General features: G+C 47.8%; 1 protein-coding gene across 6 annotated transcripts in view; it reads right to left on the reverse strand.

Annotated features, from left to right (window-relative positions):
* The window catches only part of WDFY4 (WDFY family member 4), a 300,852-nt gene that overhangs the window by 250,075 nt on the left and 32,479 nt on the right, over window positions 1–18,298 (reverse strand). For all 6 annotated transcript variants that reach the window (XM_055275366.2, XM_055275372.2, XM_063638069.1 and 3 more), the window contains exons 4-11: window positions 17,228–17,334; window positions 15,076–15,210; window positions 12,571–12,760; window positions 10,987–11,176; window positions 9,058–9,215; window positions 7,104–7,556; window positions 4,661–4,765; window positions 2,602–2,792 (exon numbers count right to left, since the gene is read on the reverse strand). In XM_055275366.2, coding sequence (XP_055131341.1) covers window positions 2,602–2,792; window positions 4,661–4,765; window positions 7,104–7,556; window positions 9,058–9,215; window positions 10,987–11,176; window positions 12,571–12,760; window positions 15,076–15,210; window positions 17,228–17,334 — 1,529 coding nt within the window. The remainder of the gene's footprint in view (window positions 1–2,601; window positions 2,793–4,660; window positions 4,766–7,103; window positions 7,557–9,057; window positions 9,216–10,986; window positions 11,177–12,570; window positions 12,761–15,075; window positions 15,211–17,227; window positions 17,335–18,298) is intronic.

An 18,298-nucleotide genomic window follows, 5' to 3' on the forward strand; every position in this document is an offset into this window, starting at 1 on the left:
TTAGAAACAAATGTAGATCTCACATCTGATTCCAGCAAACCTTCACCACTTGCTCATGTGACTCAGTGGTGGGCGAGTCTGGAAGAGGCACCATTCCTCCCAACTGCCCCCTAGAGCAGCAGTGTAACAGCCCTAGTCCTTGGAAAACAATGCCAGCTCCTGGGCCCTCCAACTGCCCAGCAGTGACTTGGCACCCAGGGAGAAGACAGCACATTGAGTGCAGGCTATGACTTCGTTAAATAAGCTCACCAGTGTTCTTCCCTTATGTGCTCTCTTGATAACTGTGATTCTGAAATGATATTGAATCTGTAAAACACCATAATGACTTTACGTTACTAATTCTAGAAATTTAGTCCTATTGCCCAAGGGCTGACACTCCAATACGATGCCTCTGGGCTACAGAGTAAACAATAGGAACTTTCTATGAGCAAAGCAGATCACTCTTTTCTACATTGGACACAAAAATACTTTTACTCTCCAAGCAAAGTAAAAGCAAAACTTTCCTCTCTGTGGATCTGTTTGGCTTTCGATACGGCACTGTCAGGAACAATTATTCACCCAATAGAAAACCACAACCCTGACTGGTTAGGACATGCCTTCCCTGTTCCTATCCTATCAGAACATACCAGTCAAGCTGAACATGGACATATGAAGGAAAATGTACCAAACAGCACAGTGAAGTGGAATGATCTCTCAGTTTTCAGTTGCTCGCCTTAGATTCAAACTCAACTTCACCACTTAGCAGTTGTGCAATATTAATTTAGTCAATGAAGCTCCCTGGATGTCTCTCTGCCTTTAACATTAAGAGATTGGACCACATGAATCTGAGGTAATTCCTAGCTCCAGTATTTTCTTTATTTTTGATATATCTCTTCCTTACCCTACTCTCTGCTTCACCCATCCCTCTCACTCCCTTACCTCAAGTAATCATGGGATTCAAGTGTCTTTCAAAAGGTGTTTAACTTTCCTTTTTTTGTTTCGTACAAATCACTTTCACTGATTCTATGGCCCTGCAATTAAATCACTGGCTGAGTTCTTGTCATCTGTGAAACATGATGATTATGGTCATGATGCCACTTTTGGATGGACCACGCAATGCTTTGGCCACATCAATCACTGCTAGCTTAGACCACATAATAACTGGAACAGCTCACATCAATGTCTGACATCGAATGTGCAGAGAAATAAAGTAAGTATGATGAACCAAACACCATTCTCTAAATGTTAAAAAGGTTTTGCATAGAGATAGGCTTAAGTAAGTTAGGCTGATGATTGACCTAATTTTGGAAATCAGAGCAACTTCACTTTTTTTAAAATTCACCAAGAATCAAATATATCATGTTAATGAAACATGAGCATGTTGGCCGGGCACGGTGGCCCACACCTATGATCCTAGCACTTTGGGAGGCTGAGGTGGGAGAACTGCTTGAGGTCAGAAGTTGAAGACCAGACTAGATAACATAATAAGGCCCCTGTGTACAAAGAATACAAAAATTAGCCAAGCGTGGTGGCACATGCCTATAGTTCTAGATACTTGGGAGCCTGAGGTGGGAGGATCACTCAAGCGATCCTTTTTAAAAGTCATAAACTCACAAAGAAAAAAGCAATGTAAAAAAGGAACAGCAACAAAACTGTGAAAGTTGTAAGGCAGAAAAGATGGAAAGAATGATATTTGTTATATGTATTTTAACTATTTTAAGATAACTTGATGAATGTTAACAATATTACAAAAACATACGCTTATATCTTTGTTGCCCAAACATGATAACCCTGCCTCACTTGTCCCTTTGTGCCCACTGTTTCCACACCTCTGACTGCCTTTTGCTTCTTTTTCACAGCTCACAGGTTCTCTCCCCAGTGGGCCTTCCTCAACCAGGTAAGGGAGCATTGGTCTCTCCTACTTCTGTGTTCCTGTAGCAACCTGCACTCAGTGTCTAACCAATGCATCCACCACACTGCAATGTAACTATTGCTTACTTATTAGCACCAGGCTCTGAGCTCCCAGAGGGCAAGGGTTGTATCACAATTGACTATAAGTCCCAGGTGCTCTTCATCAGCCCTGGTAATGGGTTAGATGCTCAATAAATGCTGATCAAATCAACAAGGCAGCTACTTGGCCATTGCTGATTTGAGCTGCACTTCCATAGTCTACAGTGTTGTGGGAAGTAGCTGCCTAGCCAGGAAAAACATTTCCTAGCATCCCTTGCATCCAGGTGAGTCCTGCCCAAAGTTCTTCCTAAAGAAAATTGGACAGAAAATAACCTGTGCCAGTTCTAGGCCTGAATGAAAATGCCTTGTGCAGCTCCCCATGGTCTCTCTTCCCTTGTCTGCTGCCCAAGTTAGACGCCCAGGTGACGGTAGTTCCTGAATGACAGTCGCCAATCATTGACTGGACTGTATGTTGGAAAGAAATTTCAAATGTACCAGGCTACTGAGGATATGGGATTTATTTGTTACAGCACCTGACACTACCTAATACAGGGTACTGCCTACCACATACAGTGGCTAACTGAATTACATAAATACAAATGCCTGAGCAAATGTGGATCACTTGGTGCATATCCATAGGAAAGCCATCCTCAAAGGAGGACTTAAAATCACCTTCAGGAGATCCAGTTTCAGCTGCAGCTCCCCCTGAGTGGATGAGCATAGAGCACCCACAATGATGCTCATGTACTCCTCGGCGTTGATGGCTGAGAGCTGCTCCAAGATGCTGAGCGAGGCCTCCCGGTAGCACTCGTCATCCAGGAAGATCTTGATGAAGGGCACCATGCCGTGGTCCTTCAGGACAACTAAGGACCAGACAGACAGAATGGGGCTAGGGCCAGGGGGAACCTTGCCACTTCAGATTCAATCAAAAGAAAAGCTTTCTCTTATAATTTTCAAACTTCATTTTGCTGTTCTTTATGTTTCTCTTTTGCTCATTGGTAAATTTTTTGGTAATCCATACCCACTGTTAAAGTGAGAAGCAGAAAAAAGAAACTGTGGATCTGATGATTTTTTTAAAAAACTGCTTTCTCCTCCAATGAGAATCTTATTTTTGAAAAAAAAAAAAAAATGACTAACATCTCCCCATAGGAGATCCATTCAAGAAAGGAGAAATAAGTTTAAGAGATCTATTGTACAACATGGTGACTAAAGTTAGTAACAGTGACATGAATTCTTGGGGTAAAAAAAGAAAAAAAATAGAAACCTAAGTAATAAAAGCTTTAACTAGATCTACCTCTCCCTTGATTTCCCCATAATTTCCTCCCCAGGGCCAATGACAATTTTCTCTCTTCTCTCTGCCAAAATTCATATAGAAAGCAAACCACAGTTTAAGCTAAGAACACATTTAATTTCTAGATAGTTCCTTGGGGAGAAAATTAAAGAAATCTGACTGGCGGTATATTTTTGTTCAAAAGTAATTCCAAGCATTTTTTCCCCAGGATTGATATTGGAGTAATCCACGTGGAATAAAAACTAGGAGGCAACTGGATCCTTCAAATTTTTCCAATTACGGGCTAGGTACCTCTGACATGGAAATCACCTTGAAAGCCTGTTTAAAAGTAGATTCCTGGCCAGGCACGGTGGCTCACGCCTGTAATCCTAGCACATTGGGAGGCCGAGGCAGGCAGATTGCCTGAGCTCAGAGTTTGAGACCAGCCTGGGCAACACGGTAAGGCCCCGTCTCTACTAAAATACAAAAAAAAATTAGCCGGGCATGGCGGCGTGCGCCTGTAGTCCCAGTTACTCAGGAGGCTGAGGCAGGAAAATTGCTTGAACCCAGAGGATGGAGGATACTGTGAGCCAAGATGATGCCACTGCACTCCAGCCTGGTGACAGAGCGAGACTCCGCCTCAAAAAAAAAAAAAAAATAGATTCCTGAGCTCCATCTTGACTGACAATTAAAGGTCTGGATGTGAGCCTAGGAATATGCGTTTAGCCAGCACCTCCAGGGAACCTTTTGCAGACTAAATGTTAAAGACTCTCTCTCTGCCATAATGAAATAATTTTTTACATTAGGTATAGTTACTCTGTGAAGGCCTCAGATAAAGACGCCTAAATCACCAAACCCACTGATATGATGTTGGTGTGTCTATGTCATAATATATATATATATATATATATATATATATATATGTGCATATATATATATATATGCACATATTATTTTTAAAACCCAGAAGCCACATGATCTTAGGACGCTAAAAGAAAATTTGAATGGATTACATTGCTAAGTCCATCATGTCTGATGAGAGCACAACAAATTGCGTTTCTTTAAAATGGCTAGATTTCTTTGCTCGTATTTTACTCTTTGGATCTAAAAAAAAAATAAAAAAGCATCTATAGTCAGTGCAGCAGGACACTAATAAATTTCACTTGAAAAGAGGAGAGGGGGCTCTGTGGTCTCGTAAATTTAGAAAATGCTAGATTGCGCATAGTCTTTTTGTCACCAATTTTATTTAGCAACCTTAGAAGTAAAAGGTGTCAACAGAGGTACAGTATCTACGAATTTACTGATGATCACTGAACATCGGCCAGGAGAGGAGCATTAGCCACAGCTAACGCTGTGTATTGGTTATTCCTTGAGTATAACTTGTGAACACTGCCATAAATAACCAGGAAAGAGTTCATGTTTTACCAAGCAGTGATGAGGCAAACTTGGCACCATCCTTACCTGCATTCCTCACCGAGCCTTTCAGAAGTGTGACTACAGTCCTAAGCATCACACAGGTGAGTTCTCTCTCTGGATCCTGAACACCAGGAGTGGACACTTTGTTTCCTGCCATATTGAAGAAGCAACAACAACAAAAAAAATAAGTACAAGTGGTATGACCCCAAATCGCTGACTCCAGCTTTCCATCCTCTTAGGGAGATGTGAATATAATGCTTTCATCATAAGGGAGTGTGTATCCCAATTAGTAAGATAGAAGGCTGTTACCCCCTACAGCACGGGTTCTCCATCTTGAGCACATCAGCATTCCCTGAAGGGCTTATTTTGTTAAAACCCACAGCCCCATGCTGGGTCCCATCCCCAGAATTTCTGATGTCGTAGTTCTTGGATGGGGTTCTATAATTTGCATTTCTGAGAAGTTCCCAAGCAATGCTGATGGGGCTGGTCCAGGGACGGCTCTTTGAGAAGCATTGCCCCAGATGATACACAGAACCCTGCCTTCTTAATTTTCCTTTGGCCACTTTTACAGTTTGCCATTCATCCTTGGGAGGGATGACTGCCTGCTCATTCCTGAGCCATGGGGAAGCTCAAGAGAACCTGGAGTAAATAGGTGATCCCAGTAGACCCATGAGGGCAAAACCAGATCTCTTTATTCACCCTGAATCCCCATGCCAGAAAAGTGCCTGACACAAATTGGAAGCTCAATACTTATTTGGGGAATGAATGAATGAATGAATATAGAGTTTATGAACCAGGAGACAGAGTATCTAAGAAACAAGAAGACACATTTAACAATAGAAAGTACAAAGTAAGACTAGATGCATGAGCTCACAAAAAAGTTTAAATTCTCTTAGGAATGGTCATGGGTCTGGAATTCAATGTTAGGCTGCTGAAAAGAAATACCAGCTAAGATAAGACAGAACCACCAAAACAAAGAGACGATGTAAAGACTTCTCATTTAAACACCAAGGAAAGCAGATGAAGCAATACATTAACTTCATTCACGGTGGGATTTAAGGACAGAAGTTACTAAGCAGTAGAAAGTAGCTCATAAAATACTGTCCAGGGGTTGGCCCAGAGGCCCAGACACACAAATCATCCCTTGGGCTCCTCCTCTGCATTCCTGATCCCATTTGCAAACACTCCCAGGGAGGAGCTGGGTCTGTCCTGGCCTCCATAAGATGCCTGAGCTCCTTCCTGGGTGTCTGTCTCAGTCTATGGCAGTACCACTGGAACTATAGGGACAAGGTGACTGATGTTTCTTGAGCCCCTGTTATGTACCAGGCACAGCAGTGGGTCCTCTTCAGAGATTCCATCATTAAAATCTCACAACATTCCAATGATGTCAACATATTACCCTGTTTTACCGAGGAAGACACGGCCCATACGGGTTAAGTCACTTTCTCAGGATCACTCAGTTTGTCAGTAGCATGGCCAGGATTCCAGCCCTTAGCTCCTTTCCCTCAGAGAGGCCCAGGAAACAGACAGACTGGTGACCTTGGCTTAAGTCTGAAGCAGAATTACAGAAGCAGCCAAAGGCTAGAGAGCTCCCTGACCCTTCCAGCCAGTGCAGTGGGAGAAGGAGAATGAGAGGAGGGAAGGTGGGCAGAGTAAGCATCCAGATTCTTGTGTCCCAGTGTCCCTCCTCCATGCCGATTTCCCAGAGCAGCAGGTGTAGACAGACTGAGGGAAAGGCTAGAGGAGCTGGGGAAGGAGTTTCCACACCTTGCTTCCTATTGTAAAGTCAATGGAGATGGTAGATAAGACCACCACATAGAGTGACTCAAGCGGGATATGTGGTGGGGAGGATGGTGAGGCAGTGCAAGAGCCCAACCCCGGAGCCACCGAGCACTCTTGTGAGACCCTAAAGCCCCAGGGGAGCAGCAGAGGCTATTGGGGTTGAGACTCCAGGGTGCAGGGGCCAAGTAGGGGCAAGGGGATGTTGCCAAGGAGCCACAGGTATGCAGCCCAGCAGGGCACCAAGACTCAGAGGGGTGTGCTGGGCCAGCAAGACCCCAAGGAGCTCTCTCCCAGTGGGAGACCACTGAGCCAACAGTGCAAAGTGAACAGAGTGAGCCATATCCCAGCAGACCCCAGAAGGGCCCCCAAACCCCAGGCCTCTCTGAGCTCCCATTCCTGAGGAGCCGTCAGACCCCTGCAGTCTCCCTGTCTGTACACCCACACAATGTCTAGGGCAAGAGATATCTAAAACCTGGGAATTCACAAGGCCTGAGTTAGCCCCAAGTTCACCCATCCCTTTCACTTCTTCATGGGGAAGACTGGGAGGCTGCCTGTCTTTTGTGAAACTATGTGTGCCAAGCATACCTTCCCAGTGACATGGGCATGCTCACTTTCTGTTACATTTGATGGGCAGCCAGATTGGCCCAAAGACCAGGCCTGGCTGACACTGACCCCTGCCCGTCCCTCCCAATGCGCCCAGTGGCACCTGACTTCCTCATGATCTTGGCTTGCTTCCGAAGCTGTGCCAGCAGCAGGCCCAGGAGCCCTGAGTCCCGGAAGATGTCGGTGAAGAGCGGGTCTCCACCAGCGATGCTAAGGATGCTCTGCAGGGCCATGAGGGTGCAGGACAGCCCAGGGCTCTCCTTGATCAGATGCTGTACCTTTCGCAGGATCTCATGAGGCACGTAGTGCAGCTCGAACACCAGGGCCTCTAGAAGCTGGAAGAAGTGTGCCTGCACTGGGGCTGGCTTCAGGGGCATGATCTCTACAAACTGTGAGATGGGCTGCAGGGTCCACTCCAGCAGGAAGAAGTTTCGAGCATTCCAGGCCCACATGGTCCTGATGGCTGACAAGACTTGTATGCAGAGGATAGAGTCACTGGCTTTGTGGAAAACATTCTGTAGGACCTGGAAGGCCTGAAGATTCTTAACAGTCACCCCTGAGGAGGAAAACAAGAATGATCTTGCAAGTCATTTCTCCTGCCTGTGTCTACAAATGGATGTTTTCATTACAAAGAGGACATGCCATTTGAAGTTCCTGTGTTTTACCTCCTATGGGCACATGTCCATCAGAAGTCCAGAAAAGCCAGCCACGAAGAAGGCTGGTGCGGCATGGTCCAAGATGCACTCAAACTGCGGCCACTCTGAACTGACATGTGCCATGAAGGTCAAGTACACATTAGATTTCAAAAAGATAATACAAAGGAAATGATGCACAATATCTTGTTGATAATTATTTGTATTGCCCATACATTGAGATGGTAATATTTGGGATACATTGAGTTAAATAAAATATATTATCAAAAATCATTTAACCTTATTTAAAGTTAAAAATTATATTTAAAATGATATAACGTGCCTTGCATTGTATTTCCATTGGACAGCATTGGGCTAGGAGGATTGGTTTCAATGGATTAAAATCAAGTGATTGTGGAAATTACTAGCAAAGTCAGTTTTGTTTCTAGACAAGCTGATACATAATTACACTTTCCTGACCCACCCCCACCTTTTCCTCCAGCTTGAAGGTTAAGCCTCATTCTCTCCCTCCGAGGAGACACTTTGTCAGAAAGCTCCCTGCCTCCAGTCTTCTCTGCCTCAGATACCAGAGATGTTTGTGAAACTCCTGTCTGATTCAGGCACTCTCCTAAACCATGTCTGCGCTCCTATGTGTTACTGCATCCCGTCCAATGGCCCTTCTTAACCTGAACCCTGCAGCACTGCAGCCTCCCTGACTCTATTTTGCAGAAGCTCTCACTTCCCAGACTCACCCAGCCATCCAGGCCACCATTTATTCCCCAGACTGTCATTTCTGCCTTTAAACTTTCTCCCTTCATCTCAACCTAGACAACCCACACTTAGCCTTAAAAACTCCCTCCGGCAGGCCCTCTGTTCAAGGTTTCCTGACTGAGCTGGGTCATGGCTGTGCCTGATGCATTTCTTAGCTGATTCTCCAGCAGACTAGGGTTCAGAGATATATGAGTCTCCACAGAGGAATTTTAGGGAGCAGACAACTGGCCTGTTCACACTGGCACCCAGCATGGGGCAGAGTGCCTGCCACACAGAAAGTATCCGTGCCTGCTGATTGAGTTCATCAGTCAATCAATGTCTCAAAGTACTGAGAAGTCACTGACTCTGAGCCTGGATGGCTGTTTTAGGGCCATCAGTCCCCATTATATAAGCAAATGTTGCAGAGTAAATCACACCTGGGGTGAGGGAGAGAACTAGAGGCTGCCTCCGTTATTTGAGAGAGTCTTTGCCTTTATTAAGCAATGTTTCCACTAAGTCTCACGGGAGACATTCATAAACTCCCCAAAGGTTGTGACAGAATCAGAGCCTACTGCACCATTGAAAAGTATACAAAGAATCAGGAGAAGACCCTCTGTAGTCTTCTCAGGGCTCAGCACTAACTCTTCCAGTCACCCAGATACAAGAAAGACCCACCAGATGCCTCGTGATGGAACTTGAAGCCTTCAAGCTGAGGGTAAGTGACGCTGTCAAACACCTTCAGCTCTGACGTCCCACAAGTCGTCAGCCACACCACCAGCCCAAGGAGCTCCTCCAGCTGCGGGTCCACTTCGCTCTGGGTCAGCCCATCATACCTGGGGGGACAGATGAGGCCAGCTCCCTGTACTTCCTAGATGGAGCCACCACATGCGTGCATGGTGCTCTCAAGGAGACAGAGGCAATGAGGATCTGCAAGCTGGGGAAGACCCCACAGGTCTGCACCTGAGGCAATTCAGAGGCAAGGGAGAGCCCTGGATAAACTCCACTCTGCAGATGTCAGTCTTAGATCCAAAGAAGTGCATTTGGAACCTGTGAAAAGCTATGCCATCTGCTCACAGGAAGGTCACTTTCCATGACTGAACCCCCAAAAGACATGTGCTTAGGGCATCAGCAGATCAGGGCACCTCCCAAAGGAGAGATGTAATATAATAATTCAACATTGCAACAAAACGATGTGGGAAATAGTCGGACTTCCTTGTGCTTATTTAAAGGTTGAGTGTGGCTTTTGTATTTTAATTATGGGCAGGTAGGCTATCCTGCTCCTCTTGTGGAGAAGGGCATCTCAAGTCTTATTCCAGTCCTGCCATTTCCAGAGGAAAAGTGCTTGCAGCGTGACTTCAGTTAAGGCAGAAAGGAGAGCCAGTGGGCCCACATGGGACCTTCTTGGCACTCCCTGGAACAGGTTCTTGACCCCTCTCCTGCCTTCCACAAGAAGTCTGCGGAAAACTCAACACCCAGTGAACCAAAAATTTGTTCAGAAAATGCTATGACACAGACCTCCATGGGGATCATAGTCAGCTGGTCACAGCCCAGACCAACACAAAACGTGATGTGCCCAGAGAGGCATTTACACTTAGCGTCCCTTTGGAGGAAGGCGCTAGAGTATTGCCATTTAATCACATCCTTCTGGACACTTGGTGGACCAAGGGACTTTGGCCCCCTTGTCCAAGTCACCACATGTAGGCTCAAAGCCTGGCTCTGTAGTGAAGTGTGTGAAGTGCAGTAGTAGATATACCCCTCAGAGTTGAAGGGTGTCTCATTCTCGCCCAGCAAAGCCCAAGGGAATGTACGTGGCCTTGCCCCGAAGCAGCTTCCCCAAGATCAGCAGAGGAGTTTGGGCCATCAAGGCATTTCTTTGATTTCCATCCCTTGCTTTCTCTAATCCCTGGGCCCCACTCGAAAATGATACAGGAAGGCAGAGTGGAAGGCAAGGAGAAGCCAGCCCAGGCCCTGCTGAATGGTGTCTGAGCTTGGGTTTCCCATGTTTCAGGGATTTGAGAAAGAGGTGTTCACTTGGGAGTTGATCCCAGAAAACAGCAGTAGGGGAGAGGCCACGTGAGACAGGGAAGGGAAGGAAACCAGTCCAAGAGCATTAGCAAGCAAGCGCCTTATGGGGCCACTGGAGCTAATCCTAGGGAGCTCTGGAGGCCATGCAGAGCAAGCCCACCCAAGGGCAGCTGTGCTGGGTGTGCACCCATTGGCTCCTTCAGTCATTGGTGGGCAGCTACTCCTGAAGGTGGTTCATTTCCAGACCTTTCCAGCCCTCCAAGCACACAGGCAGGGCAGCTTACAGCAGTGCCAGAAGCCCTCCAACAGACAGGGCTTCTGTTTGGGTTCTGACTGGGGAAAATCAGGCCACAAGCATGCAGGTGACAGGTGCCTATAAGTACACTTTGTAAAACTACTGATTCTCTAAGGAAGTGGTCCCCATGTCTGTCTGCACAATGAATCATTTTTGCAAACAAGAGGTCTCTCTGGCCATGCTCTATGGAGCTATATCTATTTTTCTCCAAAGCACCCCAGTGATTCTGAGGACTAAGGCTTTGGTGGTCCTGTGCTCTCCCCATACCAATCACAGCCACTTACCGAAGTAACACTTTGAGCAGCAGAGGATAGCCCTCTGAATTCTCAAACTCCAGGAACAGAGCCGAGGAGACGGGGTAGGAGTCCTTCACGAATCCCAAGATCAGGCTTACAGCCTCGCTCACCTCAGGGGCAGGGAGAGTATCCGTGAGCCTGGAGAGGTTCTGGAGGGAGAGCCTGACACAGTCTGTGGCTGCAGGAGGGAAGCACAGGAGAGACCTGCTGAGCTTGGAAGCAAGAGCTTTCCTGCCATGGTCCACCTACCTCCGCTACTCCAAACAACATGTCAAGACATGAATGGGAATTAATCCAAAACATGTTCTGCTGGCTCTTGGATCAAGAAGACTGCCCTAGAGAAAGTGCCATCCTGACAGCTGCACTCTGCAAGCCCAGCAGGTGACACGGGAGAGGAAGGCAGCCCCTCAGCCCTCTGTCCCTAATTCTCAGCAAGAGGGAGAGTCCGGGTCCATTAGGCAGTGAGATGTAAAATGCAAGACCTGAGCTCATCTCAGGCCTTAAGGAGGCAATGCTGGAGCTGAGCAGAAATTACCTTGATGAAAAGTGCAGGGGAGGATGTGTGAAAACGTGAGGAGGCAGAGGGTGAAAAGATGGGGTGCTTTGGATACTGAAGAAGCCAGGGGATTGGAACACTGAAGTGTGGCCCATGAAGAGGAAGGAGGGTGTGGCCCATTCCTAGGGGGCAGGCCATGGGGCTTACTGGCTACCCCACCAGAGTGGTGTGCGGAGCCAGGGGAAGATTTGAGTCTGAAAAGAGAGGTCCTCAGATTTGCATTTGGATGGGTCACTGTTTTTAGAAATCTCTCATCAAGAGAAGCCTCTTCTGAGTGCTGGGGAAGCTAATCCAGTGGATCAGAAAAAGTACCTATGGGAACTCGAGATAATGCAAGCTCAGCCTCTCAGCTGTGAGGACTCAGAAGAGCCGCAAAGAATCACAACAATCCAGTAAGATCAGCAGTATTATCCCTATTCTATGGATGAGAGAACTGAGGCACCCCAATGGTTAAGTGCCTGAGATCACTCAGCTATGAGGACAGAGCCGGAGTCCAGTCCTGGCTGTCTGGCTCCAGAGTCTTTGGCCTTAACCTCTACACATAGTTCCCAGGGTATAAATGAGGGTGCTGGAATCAGGCATCTTTAAGTTTGAAAGTGCATTCTCTTCCTCACTAGGTGAATAGCCTTGAAAAATTCTACTACTCTTAATGTCTATCTTCCCCATTCCAAAATGGCATTAATAGCTGTCTCAAAGAAACAAGCAAGATAATGTACAAAGGGGCCCGGCACAGTGTCTGATTGGTAGTATATGCACAGTGAGATCCTCTTTCCCTCCTTCCTCCAATGGAGCAGCAAAATGAACAAGAAAAGCACTTTCATGAAGGGAGCCAAGCCATGTAGAATTATCTACTAGACATGGCTGCTCATTCATCTCTTCTTTGGTCCCAAAATTCTGTAAGAGGCTGCAAGAGCATCCCAGGTCTCATTGTAGAAAGTAGGCCCTCAGCCTTTGCTCTGAGTTAAAGGGAAACCCTTGTATGGCCCACAGCTCACATCTAATCTCCCAGGGCATACCCTGCAGGTACTGGATGATGCTGAGGTTCTGGGCCTTGGAGATTGCCCTTAGCACGCAGAAGGTGGGTTCCTTCCAGAAGCAGCAGCTGTGCTCCCGAAGGCAGGTCGTGGCAATCAGCAGAGACTGCAGCTCACTTCCTGAGAGGAGTCCCTCCAGGCCCTGAGAATCACTGCAAATATTGAGCAACAGCTGAAAAATAAGAAGATAAACAGCCAAGGAGACCTGGTTAGGAAGTCTCCTTCCTCGGATGGATTTGTTCCCTACTTCTCTGGAGCACTGATGAGCATGTCTCAATGAGAAGGACAGGATTGAATGGGGTCACCCTCTGTTCCAGACCAGCAGGGTCAACAGAGCCCCTAGGAAAGGGTGTCAGGGCCTGGGGCTCAAATCTGACCGCATCAACCCTATACAGGTAATTGTTATCCCTTCCAAATCAGAATAATAAAGAAGTAATTGACTTTGTGTCTTTTTAATGGGAATACCAGAAAATGTCACCCAAAATTAAGGTATAGAATTAACAGAACTCTGTGCTATTTAAAAAGGGAAGTGTTTCAGAATTCCTTGTTGACACTCAGACTCTACTTCTCCATGAGACCACGAGAGTCAGCATATAACCTCCTAACTGGGTTCCTTGTTCCCACCAATCCCCTTTCCTGATGGCTAACAGAGGGACTTGCAAAACCTCTCTCTCCACTTGGGATAAAATCCCAGCATGGTAGCATGGCCCATAGCATCCTGCATGGACTAGCACTGCCTTCTCACTCACTTTATTCACTGCAGCTCCCCCCTGGGCTCTTGGTGGTCCAACATGACCCACTGCCAGTGTGGCAAATATCACACGCTCCTTCCATGGGAATGAAGGCATTTGCCCTTTCTAGTCTGATACAGAGAGAAGCTGGGCATCATGGACCACAGCTGCAGGTCCCATTTCCCTGCCTCCCTTGCAGGTAGGTGTGGCCATGTGACCAAGGTCTCACCTGTCCCTGGGCTTGCATTGCCATTTCTCTGCTCCTCTCCACTTCCTCCACCCTACCAGGACAGGCTACCTCCTCAGACCCTGACAACCCTCAGCTCTCTGGTTAAATGCCATGCCCTCAGAATAGACTCCACTGATTCTCTCATACAAATCAGGGCCTCTTGCCATCATTGCCCAGCACAGCTTTGGGTTTACCTACATAGCACTTAAAAAATTGCTAACTACTGCACTCCAGCCTGGGCAACAGAGCAAAGCCCCATCTCAATTTTTTTAATTGCTAACTACACACTTACTCCTGGATTATTTTCCCTTTGTTTGGCTTCTTCACCCTTCTGTCACCTCTCAAAGTGAAGCCCTATGCTTGCTGCAGCAACCGTCTGTCTGCCATAGAGCTGCGCACAGTAGGGGCTCCGTATATTTTTGTGAAATGAAGTAACAGAAACCCTTGAGCAATGCAGGAATGGTCTATTCCCTGTGGCACACATTCTGTCCACATACCCAGAAGACCTCGAAGACAGACCCTGCACTGCTTCCCTTCAGGGCACCTAAAAGCCACACAGTGAACATTTGTGAAAGTGCTTGGTACAGCGTCCTGGCCCCCAATTAGAATATGATTTACATACAAGCAGACAACACTTACATTTCCACCAATGCAACTCAGAGGGTAACCCACTGTTAATAGAACTTGCCAGAACTCTTGCACTACCCTCTGGAAATGAGGAATGGGCTTGGGAATTCGTCTAACGTGGATGCCAGTGTGGACATGTGTGTACCATGGACAGCTGCATTTGGGAATTCACTGAACAGTCATAAGCACCTGCTCTGTGTGAGACATTGCAGACACTGGACACACAGCGATGGGCCCCGCAGTCCTCCATATCCTCCCGGGCCACATGATCCTCCGTACCCTCCCCTGAAAGCTCAGGGAGCAGGAATGGTTATCTGGAGAGCTCAGCGTCTCAGAAGCTGAGACAGCAGAAACTGCCCAGAAGTGGGCAGGGGAAGGAGGTGAGAAGTTAGTCAGTCAAAGAGAAGAGGAAAGATGGGGAATGACAGAAGGAAATTGCATTCGATGCTTAGAGGCCTGAGATGTCTTCTGAGAGGAGGGAAGAGGCACCGAGAACATGTAAACTCAAGTTTACTCAAGGGTGCCAATCCCAGCCCCACCCAAGACTTCTATGACCCCAGACCCCATGCTCACTCACCATGCCTCGATTTGTATGGACCCAGGATGACAACACTACTCACATCCTGGGATGGCAGAGAGCACTCCTGGAGGCAACCCCTCTGAGGCCGTGGCATAGGGGTAGGTACAAAGCTTATACTTACAAAATTTTGGCTACTGTTTTGCTAGTGGGGCAGACTGTGCAGTGGTGGGGAGGGGAGGGGGAGGCTAGGCCCTCTGGGACAACAGAGGAGTTCAGGAACCAGGGCTGAGAAAGATAAAAGCATCTCCAGGAAGCATTGGGGAGTTTGTCCCCGAAGTGAGGTTTTGACCCAGGGAGTTGGAGGCCCTCCTCGAACTCACCTGCACAAACATCTTTTGAACTTGAAGATCACTTTCAAAAAGCTCATCTTTGTCCAGAGGAAAGACAAAGAAGAGGTAAAGGCACTGTAGGAGCAGGGCTGGAAGCCCAGACTCAGCAACCCTGCCCAGCGTCTCCTGCAAGAGAAGAGCACACGTGACCCCGGGCAGCAACGCAGCAGAAGCAGGTCAGCCCAGACCCAGGATCAGGCCCCTGCAGCCATTTCAGTGAGGCTGTGGGACAGTCCCTCGGGGCTCAGTCCTCAAGTGTGAAATGCTGACAAACAGAGGATGCGGCTGTGAAGATTAAGTTTATATAAAGTGCTTACTATGTGCTCCATAGCTCCTTTATAAGATTCATAGATGGAAGGGACGGAGGGAGAGAGTGTGGAAAGGAGGGAAAAGGGGAGGGACTATAGAAATTAGAATATAAGGGCTTCCTAACAAATCATACTGTGTGACTGTGGTCCAGGGCCTCATGATTAAGAAGAGAAAGCAGTCCGGAGGTGAGGCTGATAATATGTGTGTGAACAATGGTGAGGACCTCATCAGGCCCCTTCCCACTCTCTCATCTAGATCCCAGACGATCTCATCAAGGTCCAAACAGTACAATAGGTGATGACTGACAATCAGACAGCCAGCAACTCAACTAAACAGCTCAGGGCTGCCAGACAGAGGCCAAGAGGACAAGAAGTCTGCAGAGATGGAGACCAGCCTGCCAGGAGCTTCCTGGGGTCTTTCTTCCTGGGGCTTTGCCTGCAGCTCCACCAGGATTACTGCACCTGCACCCTCTGAGTGTGCATGTGCATGCGCGTGCATGTGTGTGTATGATGCATGTGTGCATGTGTGTGTGCACGTGTGTGTGTGCATGCACACATGTGAGCACCTGTGGGGTCAACCTATGGAATGCTGTCCATGCAACTTCCCACTCTACTGGTTAACCTGACAGACATGATGGGGAAGTCAGAGAAAGAGAAAGACGAATGTATAGTCTGGGCCAGGATCAGGACTAGATGCAGGCTGCTGGTCCTAGCCTTAGCCAGAAAGGTTTACAGTGCAAGGTACCCTCTTCCATGTATTTGACACCTTGTTAACCTTGACCTCCTCAGGGCAGCTTTCCCTGTCCTTCCCCCACCTCACCCCTGATGCACCATGCACAGGCAGTGAAAAACAAGCCCTTAGGTTAATGTGTCACCACTTAGACTGGAGAAAGTCCTTCCCCAGGGGCACATGTGATGAGCTCTCGTGCTGTGCTTCAGGCCTCTGTGCCTGACAGTGATGCAGGCAGTTCACCTGAAGAAGAGTCAGGAGATCCTCCCTTCAGTTAACTTCCCAGGTCAGGTACCACCCCCTGGCCCCAGAAAAGGGCTGTGTGATGTGCTCCTATCACCCTTCCAAGCACGGCTGCAAATGCCTATCTCATGTCTGGGTTCATCTAGTGAAGCAGCTTTGGAACTGGGTAGCAGGTAGAAGCTGGAAGAATTTGGAGAAGTTACACTAAGGGCAGCAGCCACCCTGGTTCCCTGCTGTATTCCTGGCATGCAGTGGGTATGGGTGGGAAGGGAAGAAAGAGGAGAGCCCTCATCTCTGGGTAAGGGCAAAACAGGTACCTACAGGGGATGTCATTCAGGCTGACTCTAACAGGAAGAAATAAAAAACAGTGGCTCAGAGCATGGGTTCTGGAATCAGACAGACTGCAGGTGCACAGCATAGGTAAGCCTGCATTCTCATCACTCACTGGCATCACCGTGATCTGACTCATAGGGTCCTTGGGAGGATTAACTGACGATGTCTGGGACACACCCAGCCTTTCCCCACAGGTAGGAAGTAGTCAATAAACATCAGCCATTATTAATCGCACACTGTCCCCAGAAAAGAGGCATTATTATCCCCAATCCTAAAATTAGAAATGCAACCAAGGGGCAGAAAGTTAAAGCAATCTGGCCACAGTTACACAAGCTTGTCAACTGGGAAGGTGGGAATTTCAGACTCTGAAGTCCATGTTCTACACCAGAAGGGGAAGAGGGAGGAGAAATAATAAATCTGTTTTATGAAATGAATGACCCTCTTGGGACATGCCACCACCCTGTGCTGGACCTCCCTCTGCACCTGGATGAGCAGTGCCCAGGGCAGAGGCTGATGGCCTGAAACTCACCGAGTCTGTCCCCGTGAGCACATACACTGACTTCAGGAGCAGGTAGCCATCCTGATCCATGTCCCCCTTCCACCACAGCAACTGTCCAGCCGCCAACCGAGCTTGCTCTGAAAGAAAGTGTCACCAGCAGGGCATACAGCGACCTGCCCACCCAGCTTCCCCTCCATCCAGGGCCCCCTCTTCCAAGGAGATGTGCCTGAGCATCTGTAGAGGACTTTGGCATCTTGCCTACACATCCCCAAGGCCACCTGCGTCTCTACCAAACGTTCAACACCCTGCCAGACTAATCTCCTTGGAAGACAGCCTTTTTCGTGCCACCGTCCCTGTTTAGCAACCATCAGTCGTTCCTGATTGCCAGTGAGTAAGAACAAGCTAATCGGCTATCAGACTCCCCACAATCCAGAATCTTCCCCTACTTCCTGGATCACACAGTCCCTTATGTTGCAAGAATTCCTGAAATCTACACCATGCTGAGCAATTTCTTCCCCTTAGAATTTCCTCCTGACCCTCGGCCCTCAGCCATGGTGAAATTCTGCCCTGCCTCCAGGGACCAGCTCGCATGAGGGGAAGAATGCAAGTCAGGAGGCCCCACAAGAGATGCACACTTTGGCCTCTGTATCTTTTCAGAACCAAGAGCTCCACTGAACACACAAGTGCATCTTCAAGCCTAGCACTTCCTCCCAGAGACCGTGGTCCCCTGTGTGTTGTGTGTGTGTGTCTGTGTTGCAGTGTGTCTGTGTGTGTGTGCCTATGTGTATCTCTGTGTGTAGTGTGTTCTGGGTGTGTCTGCATGTGTAGAGTGTGCGTCTGTGTGTAGTTTCTGTGAGTAGTCTCTGTATGTGTCTGTGTGTAGTGTGTGTGTCTGTGTGTGTAGTGTATGTGTATGTGTCTCTGTATCTCTGTGTGTCTGTGTGTATCTGTGTATAACGTCTGTGTGTAGTGTCTGTGTGTGCATAGCATCTGTGTGCAGTGTGTGTGTGTCCGTGTATAATGTATTACGTGCAGCATGTGTGTTTGTTTGTCTATGTCTGTGTCCCAGGAGCAGCAGGTCTCCGTGACCCCTCTTCCTTC

The sequence above is a fragment of the Symphalangus syndactylus genome, chromosome 4 (genome assembly GCF_028878055.3).
Source record: "Symphalangus syndactylus isolate Jambi chromosome 4, NHGRI_mSymSyn1-v2.1_pri, whole genome shotgun sequence".
NCBI lineage: Eukaryota > Metazoa > Chordata > Mammalia > Primates > Hylobatidae > Symphalangus > Symphalangus syndactylus.